At 52.6% G+C, this 25,955-nt stretch overlaps 1 protein-coding gene across 1 annotated transcript in view; it reads right to left on the bottom strand.

Moving 5' to 3' along the window:
- Positions 1-1,975: 1,975 nt before the first annotated feature.
- Positions 1,976-25,955, bottom strand: part of DPP10 (dipeptidyl peptidase like 10) — a 685,122-nt gene continuing 661,142 nt past the window's right edge. The window contains exon 22 of the mRNA XM_073646140.1: positions 1,976-2,637. Coding sequence (XP_073502241.1) covers positions 2,500-2,637 — 138 coding nt within the window. The 3' untranslated portion in view covers positions 1,976-2,499. The remainder of the gene's footprint in view (positions 2,638-25,955) is intronic.

The following is a 25,955-nucleotide window of genomic DNA, read 5'->3' as shown; positions in this document are numbered from 1 at the left end:
GATGGTGCCTGTATGGAAGTGGTATGGATGGTGCCGGAATGGAAGGTGGTATGGATGGTTCCGGTATGGAAGTGGTATGGATGGTGCCGGAATGGAAGATGGTATGGATGGTGCCTGTATGGAAGGAGGTATGGATGGTGCCTGTATGGAAGGTAGTATGGATGGTTCCGGTATGGAAGGTGGTATAGATGGTGCCGGTATGGAAGGTGGTATGGATGGTGCCTGTATGGAAGGTGGTATGGATGGTGCCGGAATGGAAGGTAGTAAGGATGGTGCCGGAATGGTTGGTGGTATGGATGGTGTCGGTATGGAAGGTGGTATGGATGGTGCCGGTATGGAAGGTGGTATGGATGGTGCTGGTATGGAAGGTGGTATGGATGGTGCCGGTATGGAAGGTGGTATGGATGGTGCCTGTATGGAAGTGGTATGGATGGTGCCGGAATGGAAGGTGGTATGGATGGTTCCGGTATGGAAGGTGGTATGGATGGTGCCGGAATGGAAGATGGTATGGATGGTGCCTGTATGGAAGGAGGTATGGATGGTGCCTGTATGGAAGGTGGTATGGATGGTTCCGGTATGGAAGGTGGTATAGATGGTGCCTGTATGGAAGGTGGTATGGATGGTGGCGGTATGGAAGGTGGTATGGATGGTGCCGGAATGGAAGGTGGTATGGATGGTGCCAGTATGGAAGGTGGTATGGATGGTGCCGGTATGTAAGGTGGTATGGATGGTGCCGGTATGGAAGGTGGTATGGATGGTGCCGGTATGGAAGGTGGTATGGATGGTGCCGGTATGGAAGGTGGTATGGATGGTACCTGTATGGAAGTGGTATGGATGGTGCCGGAATGGAAGGTGGTATGGATGGTTCCGGTATGGAAGGTGGTATGGATGGTGCCGGAATGGAAGATGGTATGGATGGTGCCTGTATGGAAGGAGGTATGGATGGTGCCTGTATGGAAGGTGGTATGGATGGTTCCGGTATGGAAGGTGGTATAGATGGTGCCTGTATGGAAGGTGGTATGGATGGTGGCGGTATGGAAGGTGGTATGGATGGTGCCTGTATGGAAGGTGGTATGGATGGTGCCGGAATGGAAGGTGGTATGGATGGTGCCGGAATGGAAGGTGGTAAGGATGGTGCCGGAATGGTTGGTGGTATGGATGGTGCCGGTATGGAAGGTGGTATGGATGGTGCCGGTATGGAAGGTGGTATGGATGGTGCCGGAATGGAAGGTGGTATGGATGGTGCCGGTATGGAAGGTGGTATGGATGGTGCCGGTATGGAAGGTGGTATGGATGGTGCCTGTATGGAAGGTGGTATGGATGGTGCCGGAATGGAAGGTGGTATGGATGGTTCCGGTATGGAAGGTGGTATGGATGGTGCCGGAATGGAAGGTGGTATGGATGGTGCCGGAATGGAAGGTGGTATGGATGGTGCCGGAATGGAAGGTGGTATGGATGGTGCCTGTATGGAAGGTGGTATGGATGGTGCCTGTATGGAAGGTGGTATGGATGGTTCCGGTATGGAAGGTGGTATGGATGGTGCCTGTATGGAAGGTGGTATGGATGGTGGCGGTATGGAAGGTGGTATGGATGGTGCCTGTATGGAAGGTGGTATGGATGGTGCCTGTATGGAAGGTGGTATGGATGGATCCGGTATGGAAGGTGGTATGGATGGTGCCGGAATGGAAGGTGGTATGGATGGTGACGGTATGGACGGTGCCGCAATGGAAGGTGGTATGGACAGTGCCGGTACGGACGGTGACGGCACGGACGGTGACAGCACGGACAGAGCCGATGTTGGTACGGACAGAGCCGATGTTGGTGCTAGTCATGGTGTCTCAGTTCGTACCTTCCACCAGAACTGCTCACTTTCTCCCCATGAATACACCATGGAGCAGCGCCTTTTCCTAGACTTATGAGCCTGAGGTGGATGAACTTTGAGGGTCCTTCACAGTGGGTACACAGAGGTCAAACATTTCTAGGAAACCATAATTTAATATTGATGTATTCATATATACAAGTGAGAAATTTACATGTGAAAGAAAATTAGATTTGAAACCAAACAAGTAAAACACTCATCATCTGATGCGAATCATGAGACTTCATGTCCAACGGAGCCTAAAAAATAGAAGTGTCCCTTATAAATCTGAGGGACAATGCAAAAATCCTCTACCAAAAAGTGCTGCCCCTCTGGACCAGAAAAAAGTCAAAATACAGCAAATAAAATTAAAAGGACCCGATCTGTCAGAAGAAAAACCTTAAGAAGTTGCTTTTGTTGGGACAGATGATGACATTTTGCAACCTCTCAAGGTAGAAAACAAGAGGACAAAGTGAAGGAACCAAAGAAAACATGCACTACACTAATCGTATCCAAAACTGAGTGGAAAAGGGTCGACCCCTGTACATTCCCCGAAGGTAGAAGTCCTCACTTCTATGGGGCGACAGTCCGAGCATCTGCCAGGATACCAGTGACTAAAAAGAAAGGTCCTGAACTCCTCTTCATTCATCCTCCTCCACCTCCTGTGTGACCACCGCTGCTTCTCCCTGCGAGCAGTCACTGAAGAAGCGCAGCAGCGTGCTGTACAGGTGGAAGCGATTCTTCTCAGATACGATCTGGTGTCCCTCATCAGGATATATCTGACGGAGAAAAGACAGATGGTGAGAGCAGAGCAAGAAAGCACTGCAAGACCTCTTGGCAAAGCCATGGAGGTAGACCCAAGGGAAAAACCATGCAGCTAGACCCAAGGGCGAAGCCATGCAGCTAGACCCAAGGGTGAAGCCATGCAGCTAGACCCAAGGGCGAAGCCATGCAGCTAGACCCAAGGGCGAAGCCATGCAGCTAGACCCAAGGGCAACGCCATGCAGCTAGACCCAAGGGCGAAGCCATGCAGCTAGACCCAAAGGCGAAGCCATGCAGCTAGACCCAAGGGCGAAGCCATGCAGCTAGACCCAAGGGCAACGCCATGCAGCTCGATTTAAGGGCGAAGCCATGCAGCTAGACCCAAGGGTGAAGCCATGCAGCTAGACCCAAGGACGAAGCCATGCAGCTAGACCCAAGGGCGAAGCCATGCAGCTAGACCCAAGGGAGAAGCCATGCAGCTAGACCCAAGGGCGAAGCCATGCAGCTAGACCCAAGGGCGAAGCCGTGCAGCTAGACCCAAGGGCGAAGAAATGCAGCTAGACCCAAGGGCGAAGCCATGCAGCTACACCCAAGGGCGAAGCCATTCAGCTAGACCCAAGGGCGAAGCCATGCAGCTAGACCCAAGGGCGAAGCCATGCAGCTAGACCCAAGGGTGAAGCCATGCAGCTAGACCCAAGGGCAAAACCATGCAGCTAGACCCAAGGGCAAAACCATGCAGCTAGAGCCAAGCGCAAAACCATGCAGCTAGACCCAAGGGCGAAGCCATGCAGCTAGACCCAAGGGCGAAGCCATGCAGCTAGACCCAAGGGCAAAACCAAGCAGCTAGACCCAAGGGCAAAACCATGCAGCTAGACCCAAGGGCAAAAGGATGCAGCTAGACCCAAGGGCAAAAGGATGCAGCTAGACCCAAGGGCAAAAGGATGCAGCTAGACCCAAGGGCAAAACCATGCAGCTAGACCCAAGGGCAAAACCATGCAGCTAGACCCAAGGGCGAAACCAAGCAGCTAGACCCAAGGGCGAAACCATGCAGCTAGACCCAAGGGTGAAACAATGCAGCTAGACCCAAGGGTGAAACAATGCAGCTAGACCCAAGGGCAAAACCATGAAGCTAGACCCAAGGGCGAAACCATGCAAGCTAGACCCAAGGGTGAAACAATGCAGCTAGACCCATGGGCGAAGCCATTTAACTAGACCCATGGGCAAAACTTAGGTATACTAATAGATCATAGACTGAACATGAGTCAACAGTGTGATGCAGCAGCAAAAAAGGCAAATACAATTCTGGGATGTATTAACAGAAGCATACAGTCTAGATCACGTGAAGTCATTATCGGACTTTACTCCTCTTTGGTCAGACCTCATCTGGAATACTGCGTCCAGTTTTGGCACCACATTTTAAAAAAGACATCGACAAACTGGAGCAAGTTCAGAGACGAGTGACCAGAATGGTGACCGGTCTGCAAACCATGTCCTATGAGGAACGGTTACAGGATTTGGGAATGTTTAGCTTGCAAAAAAGAAGACTGAGAGGAGACTTAATAGCTGTCTACAAATATCTCAAGGGCTGTCACATTGTAGAAGGATCATCTTTATTATCATTTGCACAAGGAAAGACTAGAAGCAATGGGATGAAACTGAATGGGAGGAGACACAGGATAGATATTAGAAGACAGTGAGGAGATCAATGAGTGGAACAGGCGGCCACGAGAGGTGGTGAGTTCCCCATCAATGGACGTCTTCAAACAGAGGCTGGACAGACATCTGTCTGAGATGATTTAGTGAATCCTGCTTTGAACAGGGGGTTGGACCAGATGACCCAGGAGGTCCCCTCCAACTCTACCATTCTATGCAGCTAGACCCAAGGGCAATGAGACAGGAGGAGACAGCGAAACCCGAGAGCAAGATACAAGAGCAATGCAGCATAGCGAGACCTAAGGGTGAGAGTGCAGCAACATGTGTTGGCATGGCAGCACAACGGAACCAGAGGGTGAAGCAGCACAAGGGGACGCAAGGACAAGGTAGCACAGTGAGACCCAAGGGTGTGGCAGTGTATGGAGATCTGACAGAAATATGTGAGGGCAAGGCAGCAACAGTGGAACCTGAGGGCGAAGGCGCGCAATGAGCCATGGGGATGAGAAAGCACAACGAGACCCAAAGGTGACACAGTGCAGCAGAACTAAACCCGAAGGTGAGGCAGCAGAACTAAACCCGAAGGTGAGGCAGCAGAACAAAACCCGAAGGTGAGGCAGCAGAACTAAACCCGAAGGTGAGGCAGCAGAACAAAACCCGAAGGTGAGGCAGCAGAACAAAACCCGAAGGTGAGGCAGCAGAACAAAACCCAAAAGATGAGGCAGCAGAACTAAACCCGAAGGTGAGGCAGCAGAACTAAACCCGAAGGTGAGGCAGCAGAACAAAACCCGAAGGTGAGGCAGCAGAACTAAACCCGAAGATGAGGCAGCAGAACAAAACCCGAAGATGAGGCAGCAGAACACAACCCGAAGGTGAGGCAGCAGAACAAAACCCGAAGATGAGGCAGCAGAACAAAACCCGAAGATGAGGCAGCAGAACTAAACCCGAAGATGAGGCAGCAGAACAAAACCCGAAGGTGAGGCAGCAGAACAAAACCCAAAAGGTGAGGCAGCAGAACAAAACCCAAAGGTGAGGCAGCAGAACTAAACCCGAAGGTGAGGCAGCAGAACAAAACCCGAAGGTGAGGCAGAACAAAACCCAAAGGTGAGGCAGCAGAACAAAACCCGAAGGTGAGGCAGCAGAACAAAACCCAAAGGTGAGGCAGCAGAACAAAACCCAAAGGTGAGGCAGCAGAACTAAACCCGAAGATGAGGCAGCAGAACTAAACCCGAAGATGAGGCAGCAGAACAAAACCCGAAGGTGAGGTAGAACAAAACCCAAAGGTGAGGCAGCAGAACAAAACCCGAAGGTGAGGCAGCAGAACAAAACCCAAAGGTGAGGCAGCAGAGCAAAACCCAAAGGTGAGGCAGCAGTACTAAACCCAAAAGGTGAGGCAGCAGAACTAAACCCAAAAGATGATGAAGCAGAAAAAAACCCGAAGGTGAGGCAGCAGAACTAAACCCAAAAGGTGAGGCAGCAGAACAAAACCAAAAAAGGTGAGGCAGCAGAACAAAACCCGAAGGTGAGGCTGCAGTACTAAACCCAAAAGGTGAGGCAGCAGAACAAAACCCAAAGATGAGGCAGCAGAACAAAACCCGAAGGTGAGGCAGCAGTACTAAACGCAAAAGGTGAGGCAGCAGAACAAAATCCGAAGGTGAGGCAGCAGAACTAAATCCGAAGGTGAGGCAGCAGAACTAAACCCGAAGGTGAGGCAGCAGAACTAAACCCGAAGGTGAGGCAGCAGAACTAAACCCGAAGGAGAGGCAGCAGAACTAAACCCGAAGGTGAGGCAGCAGAACAAAACCCGAAGGTGAGGCAGCAGTACTAAACCCGAAGGTGAGGCAGCAGAACTAAACCCGAAGATGAGGCAGCAGAACAAAACCCAAAGGTGAGGCAGCAGAACAAAACCCAAAAGGTGAGGCAGCAGAACAAAACCCAAAAGGTGAGGCAGCAGAACTAAACCCGAAGGTGAGGCAGCAGAACAAAACCCAAAAGGTGAGGCAGCAGAACAAAACCCAAAGGTGAGGCAGCAGAACAAAACCCAAAGGTGAGGCAGCAGAACAAAACCGAAAGGTGAGGCAGCAGAACAAAACCCGAAGGTGAGGCAGCAGAACAAAACCCAAAAGGTGAGGCAGCAGAACAAAACCCAAAGGTGAGGCAGCAGAACAAAACCCAAAGGTGAGGCAGCAGTACTAAACCCAAAAGGTGAGGCAGCAGAACAAAACCCGAAGATGAGGCAGCAGAACAAAACCTGAAGGTGAGGCAGCAGAACAAAACCCGAAGGTGAGGCAGCAGAACAAAACCCGAAGGTGAGGCAGCAGAACTAAACCCGAAGGTGAGGCAGCAGAACTAAACCCGAAGGTGAGGCAGCAGAACTAAACCTGAAGTTGAGGCAGCATAACTAAACCCGAAGGTGAGGCAGCAGAACTAAACCCGAAGGTGAGGCAGCAGAACTAAACCCGAAGGTGAGGCAGCAGAACAAAACCCGAAGATGAGGCAGCAGAACAAAACTCGAAGGTGAGGCAGCAGAACTAAACCAGAAGGTGAGGCAGCAGAACTAAACCCGAAGGTGAGGCAGCAGAACTAAACCCGAAGGTGAGGCAGCAGAACTAAACCCGAAGGTGAGGCAGCAGAACAAAACCCGAAGATGAGGCAGCAGAACAAAACTCGAAGGTGAGGCAGCAGAACTAAACCAGAAGGTGAGGCAGCAGAACTAAACCCGAAGGTGAGGCAGCAGAACTAAACCCGAAGGTGAAGCAGCAGAACAAAACCCGAAGGTGAGGCAGCAGAACAAAACCCAAAGGTGAGGTAGAAGAACTAAACCTGAAGGTGAGGCAGCAGAACTAAACCCGAAGATGAGGCAGCAGAACAAAACCCGAAGGTGAGGCAGCAGAACAAAACCCAAAGGTGAGGCAGCAGAACAAAACCCAAAAGGTGAGTCAGCAGAACAAAACCCAAAGGTGAGGCAGCAGAACAAAACCCAAAGGTGAGGCAGCAGAACAAAACCCAAAAGGTGAGGCAGCAGAACAAAACCCAAAAGGTGAGGCAGCAGAACAAAACCCAAAAGGTGAGGCAGCAGAAAAAAAACCAAAGGTGAGGCAGCAGAACAAAACCCAAAAGGTGAGGCAGCATAACAAAACCCAAAAGGTGAGGCAGCAGAACAAAACACAAAAGATGAGGCAGCAGAACAAAACCCAAAAGGTGAGCCAGCAGAACAAAACCCAAAGGTGAGGCAGCAGAACAAAACCCAAAGGTGAGGCAGCAGAACAAAACCCAAAGGTGAGGCAGCAGAACAAAACCCGAAGGTGAGGCAGGAGAACAAAACCCAAAGGTGAGGCAGCAGAACAAAACCCAAAAGGTGAGGCAGCAGAACAAAACCCAAAAGGTGAGGCAGCAGAACAAAACCCAAAGGTGAGGCAGCAGAACAAAACCCAAAAGGTGAGGAAGCAGAACTAAACCCAAAGGTGAGGCAGCAGAACAAAACCCAAAAGATGAGGCAGCAGAACAAAACCCGAAGGTGAGGCAGCAGAACTAAACCCAAAAGGTGAGGCAGCAGAACAAAACCCGAAGATGAGGCAGCAGAACAAAACCCGAAGGTGAGGCAGCAGAACAAAAACCCGAAGGTGAGGCAGCAGAACAAAACCCGAAGGTGAGGCAGCAGAACTAAACCAGAAGGTGAGGCAGCAGAACTAAACCCGAAGTTGAGGCAGCAGAACTAAACCCGAACGTGAGGCAGCAGAACTAAACCCGAAGGTGAGGCAGCAGAACAAAACCCGAAGATGAGGCAGCAGAACAAAACCCGAAGGCGAGGCAGCAGAACTAAACCAGAAGGCGAGGCAGCAGAACAAAACCAGAAGGCGAGGCAGCAGAACTAAACCCGAAGGCGAGGCAGCAGAACTAAACTCGAAGGTGAGGCAGCAGAACTAAACCCGAAGGTGAGGCAGCAGAACTAAACGCGAAGGTGAGGCAGCAGATCAAAACCCGAAGATGAGGCAGCAGAACAAAACCCGAAGGTGAGGTAGCAGAACTAAACCCGAAGGTGAGGCAGCAGAACTAAACCCCAAGGTGAGGCAGCAGAACTAAACCCGAAGGTGAGGCAGCAGAACAAAACCCGAAGGTGAGGCAGTAGAACAAAACCCAAAGGTGAGGCAGCAGAACAAAACCCAAAGGTGAGGCAGCAGAACAAAACCCAAAAGGTGAGTCAGCAGAACAAAACCCAAAGGTGAGGCAGCAGAACAAAACCCAAAGGTGAGGCAGCAGAACAAAACCCAAAGGTGAGGCAGCAGAACAAAACCCAAAAGGTGAGGCAGCAGAACAAAACCCAAAGGTGAGGCAGCAGAACAAAACCCAAAGGTGAGGCAGCAGAACAAAACCCAAAAGATGAGGCAGCAGAACAAAACCCAAAATGTGAGGCAGCAGAACAAAACCCAAAAGGTGAGGCAGCAGAACAAAACCCAAAGGTGAGGCACCAGAACAAAACCCAAAAGGTGAGGCAGCAGAACAAAACCCAAAGGTGAGGCAGCAGAACAAAACCCAAAAGGTGAGGCAGCAGAACAAAACCCAAAGGTGAGGCAGCAGAACAAAACCCAAAGGTGAGGCAGCAGAACAAAACCCAAAAGGTGAAGCAGCAGAACAAAACACGAAGGTGAGGCAGCAGAACAAAACCCTAAGGTGAGGCAGCAGAACAAAACCCGAAGGTGAGGCAGCAGAACAAAACCCAAAGATGAGGCAGCAGAACAAAACCCAAAGGTGAGGCAGCAGAACAAAACCCAAAAGGTGAGGCAGCAGAATAAAACCCAAAAGTGAGGCAGCAGAACAAAACCCAAAAGATGAGGCAGCAGAACAAAACCCAAAAGGTGAGGCAGCAGAACTAAACCCGAAGGTGAGGCAGCAGAACAAAACCCGAAGGTGAGGCAGCAGAACTAATCCCGAAGGTGAGGCAGCAGAACAAAACCCGAAGGTGAGGCAGCAGAACAAAACCCAAAAGGTGAGGCAGCAGAACAAAACCCAAAGGTGAGGCAGCAGAACTAAACCCGAAGGTGAGGCAGCAGAACAAAACCCGAAGGTGAGGCAGCAGAACAAAACCCAAAAGGTGAGGCAGCAGAACAAAACCCAAAGGTGAGGCAGCAGAACAAAACCCGAAGGTGAAGCAGCAGAACAAAACCCGAAGGTGAGGCAGCAGAACAAAACCCAAAAGGTGAGGCAGCAGAACAAAACCCAAAGGTGAGGCAGCAGAACAAAACCCAAAGGTGAGGCAGCAGAACAAAACCCAAAAGGTGAGGCAGCAGAACAAAACCCGAAGGTGAGGCAGCAGAACAATACTCAAAGGTGAGGCAGCAGAACTAAACCCGAAGGTGAGGCAGCAGAACAAAACCCAAAAGGTGAGGCAGCAGAACAAAACCCAAAGGTGAGGCAGCAGAACAAAACCCAAAAGGTGAGGCAGCAGAACAAAACCCAAAAGGTGAGGCAGCAGAACAAAACCCATAAGGCAAGGCAGCATAACTAAACCCGAAGGTGAGGCAACAGAACAAAACCCGAAGGTGAGGCAGCAGAACTAATCCCGAAGGTGAGGCTGCAGAACTAATCCCGAAGGTGAGGCTTCAGAACAAAACCCAAAGGTGAGGCAGCAGAAGAAAACCCAAAAGGTGAGGCAGCAGAACAAAACCCGAAGGTGAGGCAGCAGAACAAAACCCGAAGGTGAGGCAGCAGAACAAAACCCGAAGGTGAGGCAGCAGAACAAAACCCAAAAGGTGAGGCAGCAGAACAAAACCCGAAGGTGAGGCAGCAGAACTAAACCCGAAGGTGAGGCAGAACAAAACCCGAAGGTGAGGCAGCAGAACAAAACCCAAAAGGTGAGGCAGCAGAACAAAACCCGAAGGTGAGGCAGCAGAACTAAACCCGAAGGTGAGGCAGCAGAACAAAACCCGAAGGTGAGGCAGCAGAACAAAACCCAATAGGTGAGGCAGCAGAACAAAATCCAAAGGTGAGGCAGCAGAACTAAACCCGAAGGTGAGGCAGCAGAACAAAACCCGAAGTTGAGGCAGCAGAACAAAACCCAAAAGGTGAGGCAGCAGAACAAAACCCGAAGGTGAGGCAGCAGAACTAAACCCGAAGGTGAGGCAGTGCAGCAAGTCAGAAGGTGGGAGGGACCTAGGAGACGCAAGAATATAGAACAGGACGGACACTGTGACTTTGGTTATAGACACACTAGCTATTGAACCACCCGTTCTACGCCTGGGTGGCGAGCATTTTTATTGGCATATGGTCTCTCATGTTGGTATGTGCTGCCCCCCTCCTGGTATTTGTGCAGCCCCCATCCTGTCCCCACCAACCTATACTGGTATGCGTGGTACCCCTCACCCCAATCCTGGTATGTGTGGTACCCCTCACCCCAATCCTGGTATGTGTGGTACCCCTCACCCCAATCCTGGTATGTGTGGTACCCCTCACCCCAATCCGGGTATGTGTGGTACCCCTCACCCCAATCCTGGTATATGTGGTACCCCTCACCCCAATCCTGGTATGCGTGGTACCCCTCACCCCAATCCTGGTATGCGTGGTACCCCTCACCCCAATCCTGGTATGCGTGGTACCCCTCACCCCAATCCTGGTATGCGTGGTACCCCATACCTCATCCCTATAATGGTATGCATGGCATTCCTCATCCTGGTGTGCATGGCCCCCCACATCCGAATCCCGGTGTGCGTGGCACCCCTCATCCCCCCAATCCCGGTATGCGTGACACCCCTCATCCCCCCAATCCCGGTATGCGTGGCACCCCTCATCCCCCCCAATCCCGGTATGCGTGGCAGCCCTCACCCCCCCCAATCCCGGTATGCGTGGCAGCGCTCATCCCCCCAATACCGGTATGCGTGGCACCTCTCATCCCCCCAATCCCGGTATGCGTGGCACCCCTCATCCCCCAATCCCGGTATGCGTGGCACCCCTCCACCCCATTCCCGGTAAGCGTGGCACCCCTCACCCCCAATCCCGGTAAGCGTAGCACCCCTCACCCCCAATTCCGGTATGCGTGGCACCCCTCACCCACAATCCCGGTATGCGTGGCACCCCTCATCCCTATCCTGGTATGTGTGGTATCCCTCATCCCTATCCTGGTGTGCATGGTATCCCTCATCCTGGTATGCATGGTACCCCATCCCTCATCCCAGTATGCATTGCACTCCATCCCTCATCCCCAATCCCGGCATGCGTGGCACCCCTCATGCCCAATCCCGGCATGTGTGGCACCCCTCATCCCCAATCCTTGTATGCGTGGCACCCCTCATCCCTAATCCCGGTATGCGTGGCACCCCTCATCCCCAATCCTGGTATGCGTGGCACCCCTCACCCCCATTCCTGGTATGCATGGCACACCCTCATCCCCAATCCCGGTATGCGTGGCACCCTCATCCCCAATCCTGGTATGCGTGGCACCCCTCATCCCCAATTCCGGTATGCGTGGCACCCCTCATCCCCAATCCTGGTATGCGTGGCACCCCTCACCCCCAATCCCGGTATGTGTTGCACCCCTCACCCCACAATCCTGTTATGTGTGGCCCCCTCATCCCTATCCTGGTGTGCATGGTATCCCTCATCCTGGTATGCATGGTACCCCATCCCTCATCCCAGTATGCATTGCACTCCATCCCTCATCCCCAATCCCGGTATGCGTGGCACCCCTCATGCCCAATCCCGGCATGTGTGGCACCCCTCATCCCCAATCCTTGTATGCGTGGCACCCCTCACCCCCAATTCTGGTATGCATGGCACACCCTCATCCCCAATCCCGGTATGCGTGGCACCCCTCATCCCTAATCCCGGTATGCGTGGCACCCCTCATCCCTAATCCCGGTATGCGTGGCACCCCTCATCCCCAATCCCGGTATGCGTGGCACCCCTCATCCCCAATCCTGGTATGCGTGGCACCCCTCATCCCCAATCCCGGTATGCATGGCACCCCTCACCCCCAATCCTGGTATGCGTGGCACCCCTCATCCCCAATCCTGGTATGCATGGCACCCCTCACCCCCAATCCTGGTATGCATGGCACCCCTCATCCCCAATCCCGGTATGCGCGGCACCCCTCATCCCCAATCCTGGTATGCGTGGCACCCCTCATCCCCAATCCCGGTATGCGTGGCACCCCTCATCCCCAATCCTGGTATGCGTGGCACCCCTCATCCCCAATCCCGGTATGCGTGGCACCCCTCATCCCCAATCCCGGTATGCATGGCACCCCTCACCCCCAATCCTGGTATGCGTGGTACCCCTCACCCCACAATCCTGTTATGTTGTGTACCCCTCATCCCCAATCCCGGTATGCGTGGCACCCCTCACCCCACAATCCTGTTATGTTGTGTACCCCTCATCCCCAATCCCGGTATGCGTGGCACCCCTCACCCCACAATCCTGTTATGTGTGGTACCCCTCACCCCCAATCCCGGTATGTGTGGTACCCCTCACCCCAATCCTGGTATGTGTGGCCCCCTCATCCCTTTCACACTGTACACACATACAAAAAAAATAAACAGTTATACTCACCTTTCTTCCCTGTGCTTCAGCGCTGCTGCGTCCTCTTCTGCCGGAGGCCGGGGGAGGAGTGCGGCGTCAGAGCACCGCGCTGTCCGGCGCCATTTTGCTGAAGACACACTGTAAATGTGTCTTCAGTAAAATGGCGCTGGATAGGGCAATGCGCACGCGCCAGTCCAACGCCTCACTCCGCCCCCCGGTCTCCAGCGAAGAGAGGCGCCGCGGCAACGCTCCTCCCGGTCAGGTAAGTATGTAAGTATGGCGCCGGAGATCCCCGGTAAGCGTTCAGTGTCTATGTATACTCCGATCTCCGGCGCCATACACCTCCTCTTACCTGTAAGGGCTGGATGCCTGCTTCTCTCTGGAGCCGGACTGCGCGTCACACATGCACCGAGTATAGAGGCTTCAGACAGAGGGACGCAGCCCCCGTTATATTATAGATTGTAGATTGTCAGCAGGAGGAGGAGGCTCCATCATGTCAGGACAAAGAGACGCAAGAACAGTAACAGGTGTATATCTATATATACAGGTAGGACGGACGAGAGGAGCATGTGACCTCCCTGCCATATACATGTGCTACATGGAGAAAGTATGTGCCCCCCACATCCACCTCCGGGGGCTTCTCTGTCCTCATCTACATCCATAGACATTAATATGGAGAAAGTATGTGCCCCCCACATCCACCTCCAGGAGCTTCTCTGTCCTCATCTACATCCATAGACATTAATATGGAGAAAAGTATGTGCCCCCCATATCCACCTCCGGGGGCTTCTCTGTCCTCATCTACATCCATAGACATTAATATGGAGAAAAGTATGTGCCCCCCACATCCACCTCCGGGGGCTTCTCTGTCCTCATCTACATCCATAGACATTAATATGGAGAAAGTATGTGCCCCCACATCCACCTCCGGGGGCTTCTCTGTCCTCATCTACATCCATAGACATTAATATGGAGAAAGTATGTGCCCCCCACATCCACCTCCGGGGGCTTCTCTGTCCTCATCTACATCCATAGACATTAATATGGAGAAAGTATGTGCCCCCCACATCCACCTCCGGGGGCTTCTCTGTCCTCATCTACATCCATAGACATTAATATGGAGGAAAGTATGTGCCCCCCACATCCACCTCCGGGGGCTTCTCTGTCCTCATCTACATCCATAGACATTAATATGGAGAAAAGTATGTGCCCCCCACATCCACCTCCGGGGGCTTCTCTGTCCTCATCTACATCCATAGACATTAATATGGAGAAAGTATGTGCCCCCCACATCCACCTCCAGGGGCTTCTCTGTCCTCATCTACATCCATAGACATTAATATGGAGAAAAGTATGTGCCCCCCACATCCACCTCCGGGGGCTTCTCTGTCCTCATCTACATCTATAGACATTAATATGGAGAAAAGTATGTGCCCCCCACATCCACCTCCGGGGGCTTCTCTGTCCTCATCTACATCTATAGACATTAATATGGAGAAAAGTATGTGCCCCCCACATCCACCTCCAGGGGCTTCTCTGTCCTCATCTACATCCATAGACATTAATATGGAGGAAAGTATGTGCCCCCCACATCCACCTCCAGGGGCTTCTCTGTCCTCATCTACATCCATAGACATTAATATGGAGGAAAGTATGTGCCCCCCCACATCCACCTCCGGGGGCTTCTCTGTCCTCATCTACATCCATAGACATTAATATGGAGAAAAGTATGTGCCCCCCACATCTACCTCCAGGGGCTTCTCTGTCCTCATCTACATCTATAGACATTAATATGGAGAAAAGTATGTGCCCCCCACATCCACCTCCGGGGGCTTCTCTGTCCTCATCTACATCCATAGACATTAATATGGAGAAAAGTATGTGCCCCCCACATCCACCTCCAGGGGCTTCTCTGTCCTCATCTACATCCATAGTCATTAATATGGAGAAAGTATGTGCCCCCCACATCCACCTCCGGGGGCTTCTCTGTCCTCATCTACATCTATAGACATTAATATGGAGAAAAGTATGTGCCCCCCACATCCACCTCCGGGGGCTTCTCTGTCCTCATCTACATCCATAGACATTAATATGGAGAAAAGTATGTGCCCCACACATCCACCTCCGGGGGCTTCTCTGTCCTCATCTACATCCATAGACATTAATATGGAGAAAAGTATGTGCCCCCCACATCCACCTCCGGGGGCTTCTCTGTCCTCATCTACATCCATAGTCATTAATATGGAGAAAGTATGTGCCCCCCACATCCACCTCCGGGGGCTTCTCTGTCCTCATCTACATCTATAGACATTAATATGGAGAAAAGTATGTGCCCCCCACATCCACCTCCGGGGGCTTCTCTGTCCTCATCTACATCCATAGACATTAATATGGAGAAAAGTATGTGCCCCACACATCCACCTCCAGGGGCTTCTCTGTCCTCATCTACATCCATAGACATTAATATGGAGGAAAGTATGTGCCCCCCACATCCACCTCCGGGGGCTTCTCTGTCCTCATCTACATCCATAGACATTAATATGGAGAAAAGTATGTGCCCCACACATCCACCTCCAGGGGCTTCTCTGTCCTCATCTACATCCATAGACATTAATATGGAGAAAAGTATGTGCCCCCCACATCCACCTCCGGGGGCTTCTCTGTCCTCATCTACATCCATAGACATTAATATGGAGAAAAGTATGTGCCCCCCACATCCACCTCCGGGGGCTTCTCTGTCCTCATCTACATCCATAGACATTAATATGGAGAAAAGTATGTGCCCCCCACATCCACCTCCAGGGGCTTCTCTGTCCTCATCTACATCTATAGACATTAATATGGAGAAAGTATGTGCCCCCACATCCACCTCCGGGGGCTTCTCTGTCCTCATCTACATCCATAGACATTAATATGGAGAAAGTATGTGCCCCCCACATCCACCTCCAGGGGCTTCTCTGTCCTCATCTACATCCATAGACATTAATATGGAGAAAAGTATGTGCCCCCCACATCCACCTCCAGGGGCTTCTCTGTCCTCATCTACATCCATAGACATTAATATGGAGAAAAGTATGTGCCCCCCACATCCACCTCCAGGGGCTTCTCTGTCCTCATCTACATCTATAGACATTAATATGGAGAAAGTATGTGCCCCCACATCCACCTCCGGGGGCTTCTCTGTCCTCATCTACATCCATAGACATTAATATGGAGAAAAGTATGTGCCCCCCACATCCACCTCCAGGGGCTTCTCTGTCCTCATCTACATCCATAGACATTAATATGGAGAAAAGTATGTGCCCCCCACATCCACCTCCAGGGGCTTCTCTGTCCTCATCTACATCCATAGACATTAATATGGAGAAAAGTATGTGCCCCCCACATCCACCTCCAGGGGCTTCTCTGTCCTCATCTACATCTATAGACATTAATATGGAGAAAGTATGTGCCCCCACATCCACCTCCGGGGGCTTCTCTGTCCTCATCTACATCCATAGACATTAATATGGAGAAAGTATGTGCCCCCCACATCCACCTCCGGGGGCTTCTCTGTCCTCATCTACATCCATAGACATTAATATGGAGGAAAGTATGTGCCCCCCACATCCACCTCCGGGGGCTTCTCTGTCCTCATCTACATCCATAGACATTAATATGGAGAAAAGTATGTGCCCCCCACATCCACCTCCAGGGGCTTCTCTGTCCTCATCTACATCCATAGACATTAATATGGAGAAAAGTATGTGCCCCCCACATCCACCTCCGGGGGCTTCTCTGTCCTCATCTACATCCATAGACATTAATATGGAGAAAAGTATGTGCCCCCCACATCCACCTCCGGGGGCTTCTCTGTCCTCATCTACATCCATAGACATTAATATGGAGGAAAGTATGTGCCCCCCACATCCACCTCCAGGGGCTTCTCTGTCCTCATCTACATCCATAGACATTAATATGGAGAAAAGTATGTGCCCCCCACATCCACCTCCGGGGGCTTCTCTGTCCTCATCTACATCCATAGACATTAATATGGAGGAAAGTATGTGCCCCCCACATCCACCTCCAGGGGCTTCTCTGTCCTCATCTACATCCATAGACATTAATATGGAGAAAAGTATGTGCCCCCCACATCCACCTCCAGGGGCTTCTCTGTCCTCATCTACATTCATAGACATTAATATGGAGAAAAGTATGTGCCCCCCACATCCACCTCCGGGGGCTTCTCTGTCCTCATCTACATCCATAGACATTAATATGGAGAAAGTATGTGCCCCCCACATCCACCTCCGGGGGCTTCTCTGTCCTCATCTATATCCATAGACATTAATATGGAGAAAAGTATGTGCCCCCCACATCCACCTCCGGGGGCTTCTCTGTCCTCATCTACATCCATAGACATTAATATGGAGAAAGTATGTGCCCCCCACATCCACCTCCAGGGGCTTCTCTGTCCTCATCTACATCCATAGACATTAATATGGGGAAAGTATGAGCCCCCCACATCCACCTCCGGGGGCTTCTCTGCCCCCATCTATATCTATAGACATTTGTAGCACCCTGAGGATTCGGCTGCTACAGGGGTATTACACCTCAAGCCAGAGGTGTGGTATTCCACTCCCGGGTAAGGATGGAGTGTGGAACTGAGCTAGTTAGCTGCATACACTACATACATCCCATTTCCGGGGGACAGATCGACGGTACTCCCACCAGTTTATGTGCAGGTACGATAGTGTCTGTCCCTGGCTGGAGTGGGAGGGGGGTGGAACATCCCAGTAGTGTAGGGGCAGATAGGGGGAGCAGTCTGGGTAAGGCTAGGAGCTCATTGGGTGCTGGTCACCTGAGCTCACACATAGAGGGAGTATATAAGGTGGGCACCATCTTAGGACAGGGTCTTTTGTAGAGTCAGAGGAGCAGAGCAGAGAAGCTCAGCCAGAAGGGCTGACAGGGAGTTGTGGTTCCGGCTGGGCCTAGCTCCAAGGCCAAGTCTGAGAGAGAGAGAGAGGAGTCAGAAGGACCCAGAGAAAGAAGAAGAAGGAACCCCAAGACCCCAGAATACAAGCAGCAGGGTGAAGGGTTGGCACCTAGGGTACCGGATCCCAAGCTGGCAGAGAGAAAAGCACACCTTAGCCAGAGACCGGAGGTCGTGGGCAGGATCTGCCACGACCCTCACCAAATCCACCAGGAAGGCAGACCAAGTATAGGGTCAGGGAACCCAGAGGAGGTGTACCCACCAAGAGACCCGAGGGAGCCGGACATAAGTGGATCCCTGGTGGGAACGGCCAGAAGAGAGGGAAAGTCAGACAGGAGCTCAGGACCACGCTCCAGAATTGCTTGGGGGTTGGCCGAGTCCAGGACCTGGTGGACGCAGCACGGCTCGGGTGGTCGCTTCAGGCCAGAGTGACCATAAGAACACCCGTAAGTAAAAACCCCTGAACTACACAGCCCGACTCTGAGTCTTCTTGCTTAGCTCTCCTGCACCTTCACAACCACCATCCTCTACATCTGACCCCCTGAGGCTATACCCCTCCCGTTGGGGGTTATACTACCACAGCTGCACACATACCAACAGCCTCAGCGGACCCTGCTGCAGCGGCGGCCTTTTGACCGCAAATCAACGGGTGGCGTAGTGGACACTAAGAACATCAATAACATCTGTAGGACTGCCACACACTGAGTTTGACACCCTGGGCACGGACCGGGTCGCCGCCACTCGGAGACTACAACCCACATCTGATCCGGCTCCGGGTATCCCCCAAACAGCACTGGCCCAGGGGGCGCGTCACATTAATATGGAGAAAGTATGTGCCCCCCACATCCAACTCCGGGGGCTTCTCTGCCCCCATCTATATCTATAGACATTAATATGGAGGAAAGTATGTGCCCCCCACATCCACCTCCGGGGGCTTCTCTGTCCTCATCTACATCCATAGACATTAATATGGAGGAAAGTATGTGCCCCCCACATCCACCTCCAGGGGCTTCTCTGTCCTCATCTACATCCATAGACATTAATATGGAGGAAAGTATGTGCCCCCCACATCCACCTCTGGGGGCTTCTCTGTCCCCATCTACATCCATAGACATTAATATGGAGAAAAGTATGTGCCCCCCACATCCACCTCCAGGGGCTTCTCTGTCCTCATCTACATCCATAGACATTAATATGGAGGAAAGTATGTGCCCCCCACATCCACCTCCGTGGGCTTCTCTGTCCTCATCTACATCCATAGACATTAATATGGAGGAAAGTATGTGCCCCCCACATCCACCTCCGGGGGCTTCTCTGTCCTCATCTACATCCATAGACATTAATATGGCGGAAAGTATGTGCCCCCCACATCCACCTCCGGGGGCTTCTCTGTCCTCATCTACATCCATAGACATTAATATGGAGGAAAGTATGTACCCCCCACATCCACCTCCAGGGGCTTCTCTGTCCCCATCTACATCCATAGACATTAATATGGAGGAAAGTATGTGCCCCCCACATCCACCTCCGGGGGGCTTCTCTGTCCTCATCTACATCCATAGACATTAATATGGAGAAAGGTATGTGCCCCCCACATCCACCTCTGGGGGCTTCTCTGTCCTCATCTACATCCATAGACATTAATATGGAGGAAAGTATGTGCCCCCCACATCCACCTCCGGGGGCTTCTCAGTCCTCATCTACATCCATAGACATTAATATGGAGGAAAGTATGTGCCCCCCACATCCACCTCCGGGGGCTTCTCTGCCCCCATCTATATCTATAGATATTAATACGGAGAAAGGTATGTGCCCCCCACATCCACCTCCAGGGGCTTCTCTGTCCTCATCTACATCCATAGACATTAATATGGAGAAAAGTATGTGCCCCTCACATCCACCTCCAGGGGCTTCTCTGCCCCCATCTATATCTATAGACATTAATATGGAGAAAGGTATGTGCCCCCCACATCCACCTCCGGGGGCTTCTCTGTCCTCATCTACATCCATAGACATTAATATGGAGGAAAGTATGTGCCCCCCACATCCACCTCCAGGGGCTTCTCAGTCCTCATCTACATCCATAGACATTAATATGGAGGAAAGTATGTGCCCCCCATATCCACCTCCGGGGGCTTCTCTGCCCCCATCTATATCTATAGACATTAATATGGAGAAAGGTATGTGCCCCCCACATCCACCTCCGGGGGCTTTTCTGCCCCATCTATATCTATAGACATTAATATGGAGAAAGGTATGTGCCCCCCACATCCAACTCCGGGGGCTTCTCTGCCCCATCTATATCTATAGACATTAATATGGAGTCACTCCTCTGCAGATATAAAGGCTCTTGCTCTTCAGGGAAGGATTTGTTCTAGATTTTGGAGGCGAAGAAAAAGAAACAGGATAAGTCGTCTCACCCATTAAGGAATCAAATGCTCAGGAAACCAGCAGTTGCTTTGACTAACGACCTTAAGGTCTGAACCGCGTCTGCTAGACCATATCCCCCTAGGGGTTGTGACACTTATGCTGTTATTACAGATTTTTATATTCTCGCAATAAAGCTACGTTTTAGAGGATCCTTGAAGCTGGATTTTTCTGCTCTAGATTTTGGAGGTGTATGAGATTTTTTGCCCCTTCATCCAGAACAGCATTTGTGGGGTCTGACCCTGATGTTGGGGGGAGGCTGGGCTGAAAATCTCCATTAGGCTAGGTTCACACGTTGCATGGTCTCTGAGCAGTTATCCTAAGTAGCAGTTTGCAAAGTAGCTGACAGAAATATCCCGGAAATGTCCCAGAAGTGACCAGAAGGTATGATTAACTACCTATTAAATGTACTTCGCTTCTCTATTCTCTCTTAAACCTTCATTATGCTAACATACACCCTTACTGTCTTTTCACCACTAATCCTTACTCTCCTTCGCAATCCCCAAACCCCAGCACCCTCTAATCAAATCATCATCTCTCCTTCTCTCTTACCTTCCCACCTGACCTCATCTGCCAACCTGCTCCTCAGTCTCAGATCTATCCTACCAAAACACAAAACAAGCCGGACACTCTCCTTCTCCCACTTGCTCTCCCTCTCTCTGCTTCTCCTCACTGCTGGTGACATATCTCCGAATCCTGGACCCCCACAGCTTACACCTCTCACCAATTCCCCCTCATATCGCTTCCAACCAACTGCAAACTACTGCAACCTCTCCTACATAAAACCCGTGCCCCTGACGCCCACCCCCCTGCTCCCTCTCTCTGGAGCACTCTGGAACACCCGCTCTGTCTGCAATGCCCGCTCTGTCTGCAACGCCCGCTCTGTCTGCAACAAGCTCCATTTTGTCCATGACCTCTTTACCTCTCATCATCTCTCCTTCCTGGGCATCACAGAGACATGATTGACACCCTCCAACACTGCCTCCCCTGCTGCGCTGTGCTACGGTGGCCTCCACTTCACCCACACTCCTCGCCCTGGTAACAGACATGGTGGAGGAGTGGGTCTTTTCCTTTCCACCAACTGCAACTTTAGCCCTATCCCAATCTCTACCCTCCCTTATTCTCCCTTCTTTTGAAGTCCACTCTGTCCGCATCTACTCTCCCTCCAACCTCCAAGTGGCTGTCATATACCGACCTCCGGGCCAGGTCACTGCCTTTATCGACCAATTCTCCACCTGGCTTCTTTACTTTCTCTCGGCTGACATTCCCACAATCATCATGGGCGATTTCAACATCCCCACTGACACTCGCCAGTCAACAGCATCCAAACTCCTGTCGCTTACTTCATCCTTTGAACTTATTCAGTGGTCCTCCTCAGCCACCCATACAGACGGACACACACTAGACCTCATCTTTACCTGACTCTCCTCCCTATCTAACCTCACAACCTCCCCCCTACCCCTATCTGACCACCACCTACTCACTTTCTCATCCCTGTCCTCCTCACCTGTCACCCATGTCCGGCAACTAGCACACCCCCACAGAAACCTTGCACATCTAGACACTCACACACTCTGACTCTGTTCTACCACTGACATCCATATCGTCACTCCATGACACAGACAGCGCCACTGCTTTCTACAATGCCACTCTCACATCAGCTATTGATTCGGTCGCCCCTTTTGTGTATGGCAGAGCACAACGAGTCAATAGGCAACCCTGGCACAACAACCTCACTGAACAGCTTCGGCAAGCGTCCAGGGTTGCGGAGCGGCGTTGGAAGAAAACACTTTCGCAAGATGACTTCACTGCATTCAAACAAGCAACACTCGCATTCAAATCAGCCCTCACCTCTGCTAAACAGGCCTACTTCACAACCCTCATATCCTCCCTATCCTACAACCCCAAACAACTATTCAACACTTTCAACTCTCTCCTCCGCCCTCCACTGCCCCCTATGACCTCCATCATCTCTGCTGAGGAGTTTGCCACACACTTCAAAGATTGACCCAACACGGCAAGTCTTTACTGTCCGACCACCACAACCCCTTTGTTTCCCAGACCATTGCCCTTCCCCCATAACCTCCCTTTCCAACATCACGGAAGGAGACCTTACTCGTCTATTCTCCAAATCACACCTCACCACATGTGCACTATACACTATCCCATCCCACCTCCTACCCAACCTCACCCCCACACTCAACCCATCCCTAACCCATCTCTTCAACCTATCACTCAATTTCGGTACCTTCCCCTCAGCCTTCAAACATGCCACAATCACGCCCATCCTCATAAAGCCATCCCTCGACCCAACCACCTTGTCCAGCTACCGCCCCATATCGCTGCTCCCATTTGCCTCCAAACTCCTTGAGCAACACGTTCACTCTGAAATTTCCTCCCACTTCTCATCTAACTTTCTTCAACAACCAACAATCCGGCTTCCGCCCCCACCATTCCACCGAAACTGCCCTTACCAAAATTACTAATAACTTACGGCCGCTCATGTTTTTCCCCCTCCATGTCTGTATGGGGCTCTGTGCGGCCGCTCATGTTCCCCCCTCCATGTCTGTATGGGGCTCTGGGCGGCCGCTCATGTTCTCCCCCCTCCATGTCCGTATGGGGCTCTGTGCGGCCGCTAATGTTCTCCTCCATGTCTGTATGAGGCTCTGTGCGGCCGCTCATGTTCTCCTCCATGTCTGTATGGGGCTCTGTGCGGCCGCTCATGTTCTCCTCCATGTCTGTATGGGGCTCTGTGCGGCCGCTCATATTCTCCTCCATGTCTGTATGGGGCTCTGTGTGGCCGCTCATGTTCTCCCCGCTCCATGTCTGTATGGGGCTCTGTGCGGCCACTCATGTTCTCCTCCATGTCTGTATGGGGCTCTGTGCGGCCGCTCATGTTCTCCTCCATGTCTGTATGGGGCTCTGTGCGGCCCCTCATGTTCTCCCTCCATGTCTGTATGGGGCTCTGTGCGGCCGCTCATGTTCTCCCCGCTCCATGTCTGCATGGGGCTCTGTGCGGCCGCTCATGTTCTCCTCCATGTCTGTATGGGGCTCTGTGCGGCCGCTCATGTTCTCCTCCATGTCTGTATGGGGCTCTGTGCGGCCGCTCATGTTCTCCTCCATGTCTGTATGGGGCTCTGTGCGGCCGCTCATATTCTCCTCCATGTCTGTATGGGGCTCTGTGTGGCCGCTCATGTTCTCCCCGCTCCATGTCTGTATGGGGCTCTGTGCGGCCACTCATGTTCTCCTCCATGTCTGTATGGGGCTCTGTGCGGCCGCTCATGTTCTCCTCCATGTCTGTATGGGGCTCTGTGCGGCCGCTCATGTTCTCCCCGCTCCATGTCTGCATGGGGCTCTGTGCGGCCGCTCATGTTCTCCTCCATGTCTGTATGGGGCTCTGTGCGGCCGCTCATGTTCTCCTCCATGTCTGTATGGGGCTCTGTGCGGCCGCTCATGTTCTCCTCCATGTCTGTATGGGGCTCTGTGCGGCCGCTCATGTTCTCCTCCATGTCTGTATGGGGCTCTGTGTGGCCGCTCATGTTCTCCTCCATGTCTGTATGGGGCTCTGTGCGGCCGCTCATGTTCTCCTCCATGTCTGTATGGGGCTCTGTGCGGCCGCTCATGTTCTCCTCCATGTCTGTATGGGGCTCTGTACGGCCTCTCATGTTCTCCTCCATGTCTGTATGGGGCTCTGTGCGGCCGCTCATGTTCTCCCTCCATGTCTGTATGGGGCTCTGTGCGGCCGCTCATGTTCTCCCTCCATGTCTGTATGGGGCTCTGTGCGGCCGCTCATGTTCTCCTCCATGTCTGTATGGGGCTCTGTGCGGCCGCTCATGTTCTCCTCCATGTCTGTATGGGGCTCTGTGCGGCCGCTCTTGTTCTCTCCTCCGTGTCTGTATGGGGCTCTGTGCGGCCCCTCATGTTCTCCTCCATGTCTGTATGGGGCTCTGTGCGGCCCCTCATGTTCTCCTCCATGTCTGTATGGGGCTCTGTGCGGCCGCTCATGTTCTCCTCCATGTCTGTATGGGGCTCTGTGCGGCCGCTCATGTTCTCCTCCATGTCTGTATGGGGCTCTGTGCGGCCGCTCATGTTCTTCCCCTCCATGTCTGTATGGGGCTCTGTGCGGCCGCTCATGTTCTCCTCCATGTCTGTATGGGGTTCTGTGCGGCCGCTCATGTTCTCCTCCTTGCCTGTATGGGGATCTGTGCGTCCGCTCATGTTCTCCTCCATGTCTATATGGGGTTCTGTGTGGCCGCTCATGTTCTCCTCCATGTCTGTATGGGGCTCTGTGCGGCCGCTCATGTTCTCCTCTATGTCTGTATGGGGCTCTGTGCGGCCGCTCATGTTCTCCTCCATGCCTGTATGGGGTTCTGTGCGGCCGCTCATGTTCTCCTCCATGTCTGTATGGGGTTCTGTGTGGCCGCTCATGTTCTCCTCCATGTCTGTATGGGGCTCTGTGCGGCCGCTCATGTTCTCCTCCATGTCTGTATGGGGCTCTGTGCGGCCGCTCATGTTCTCCTCCATGTCTGTATGGGGCTCTGTGCGGCCGCTCATGTTCTCCTCCATGTCTGTATGGGGCTCTGTGCAGCCGCTCATGTTCTCCTCCATGTCTGTATGGGGCTCTGTGCGTCCGCTCATGTTCTCCTCCATGTCTGTATGGGGCTCTGTGCGGCCGCTCATGTTCTCCTCCATGTCTGTATGGGGCTCTGTGCGGCCGCTCATGTTCTCCTCCATGTCTGTATGGGGCTCTGTACGGCCTCTCATGTTCTCCTCCATGTCTGTATGGGGCTCTGTGCGGCCGCTCATGTTCTCTCCATGTCTGTATGGGGCTCTGTGCGGCCGCTCATGTTCTCCTCCATGTCTGTATGGGGCTCTGTGCGGCCGCTCATGTTCTCCTCCATGTCTGTATGGGGCTCTGTGCGGCCGCTCATGTTCTCCTCCATGTCTGTATGGGGCTCTGTGCAGCCGCTCATGTTCTCCTCCATGTCTGTATGGGGCTCTGTGCGTCCGCTCATGTTCTCCTCCATGTCTGTATGGGGCTCTGTGCGGCCGCTCATGTTCTCCTCCATGTCTGTATGGGGCTCTGTGCGGCCGCTCATGTTCTCCTCCATGTCTGTATGGGGCTCTGTACGGCCTCTCATGTTCTCCTCCATGTCTGTATGGGGCTCTGTGCGGCCGCTCATGTTCTCTCCATGTCTGTATGGGGCTCTGTGCGGCCGCTCATGTTCTCCTCCATGTCTGTATGGGGCTCTGTGCGGCCGCTCATGTTCTCCTCCATGTCTGTATGGGGCTCTGTGCGGCCGCTCATGTTCTCCCCCCTCCATGTCTGTATGGGGCTCTGTGCCGCCGCTCATGTTCTCCTCCATGTCTGTATGGGGCTCTGTGCGGCCGCTCATGTTCTCCTCCATGTCTGTATGGGGCTCTGTGCAGCCGCTCATGTTCTCCTCCATGTCTGTATGGGGCTCTGTGCGGCCCCTCATGTTCTCTTCCATGCCTGTATGGGGCTCTGTGCGGCCACTCATGTTCTCCTCTATGTCTGTATGGGGCTCTGTGCGGCCGCTCATGTTCTCCCCTCTCCATGTCTGTATGGGGCTCTGTGCGGCCGCTCATGTTCTCCCCCCTCCATGTTTGTATGGGGCTCTGTGCGGCTGCTCATGATCTCTCCTCCATGTCTGTATGGGGCTCTGTACGGCCGCTCATGTTCTCCCCCCTCCATGTCTGTATGGGGCTCTGTGCGGCCGCTCATGTTCTCCCCCCTCCATGTCTGTATGGGGC

This window comes from Phyllobates terribilis, unplaced genomic scaffold, assembly GCF_046119375.1.
Source record: "Phyllobates terribilis strain yellow unplaced genomic scaffold, ASM4611937v1 Scaffold_9__5_contigs__length_417890890, whole genome shotgun sequence".
NCBI lineage: Eukaryota > Metazoa > Chordata > Amphibia > Anura > Dendrobatidae > Phyllobates > Phyllobates terribilis.
The sequence above is the reverse complement of the archived record's forward strand: the minus strand, read 5'-3'. Positions and strand labels throughout refer to the sequence as shown.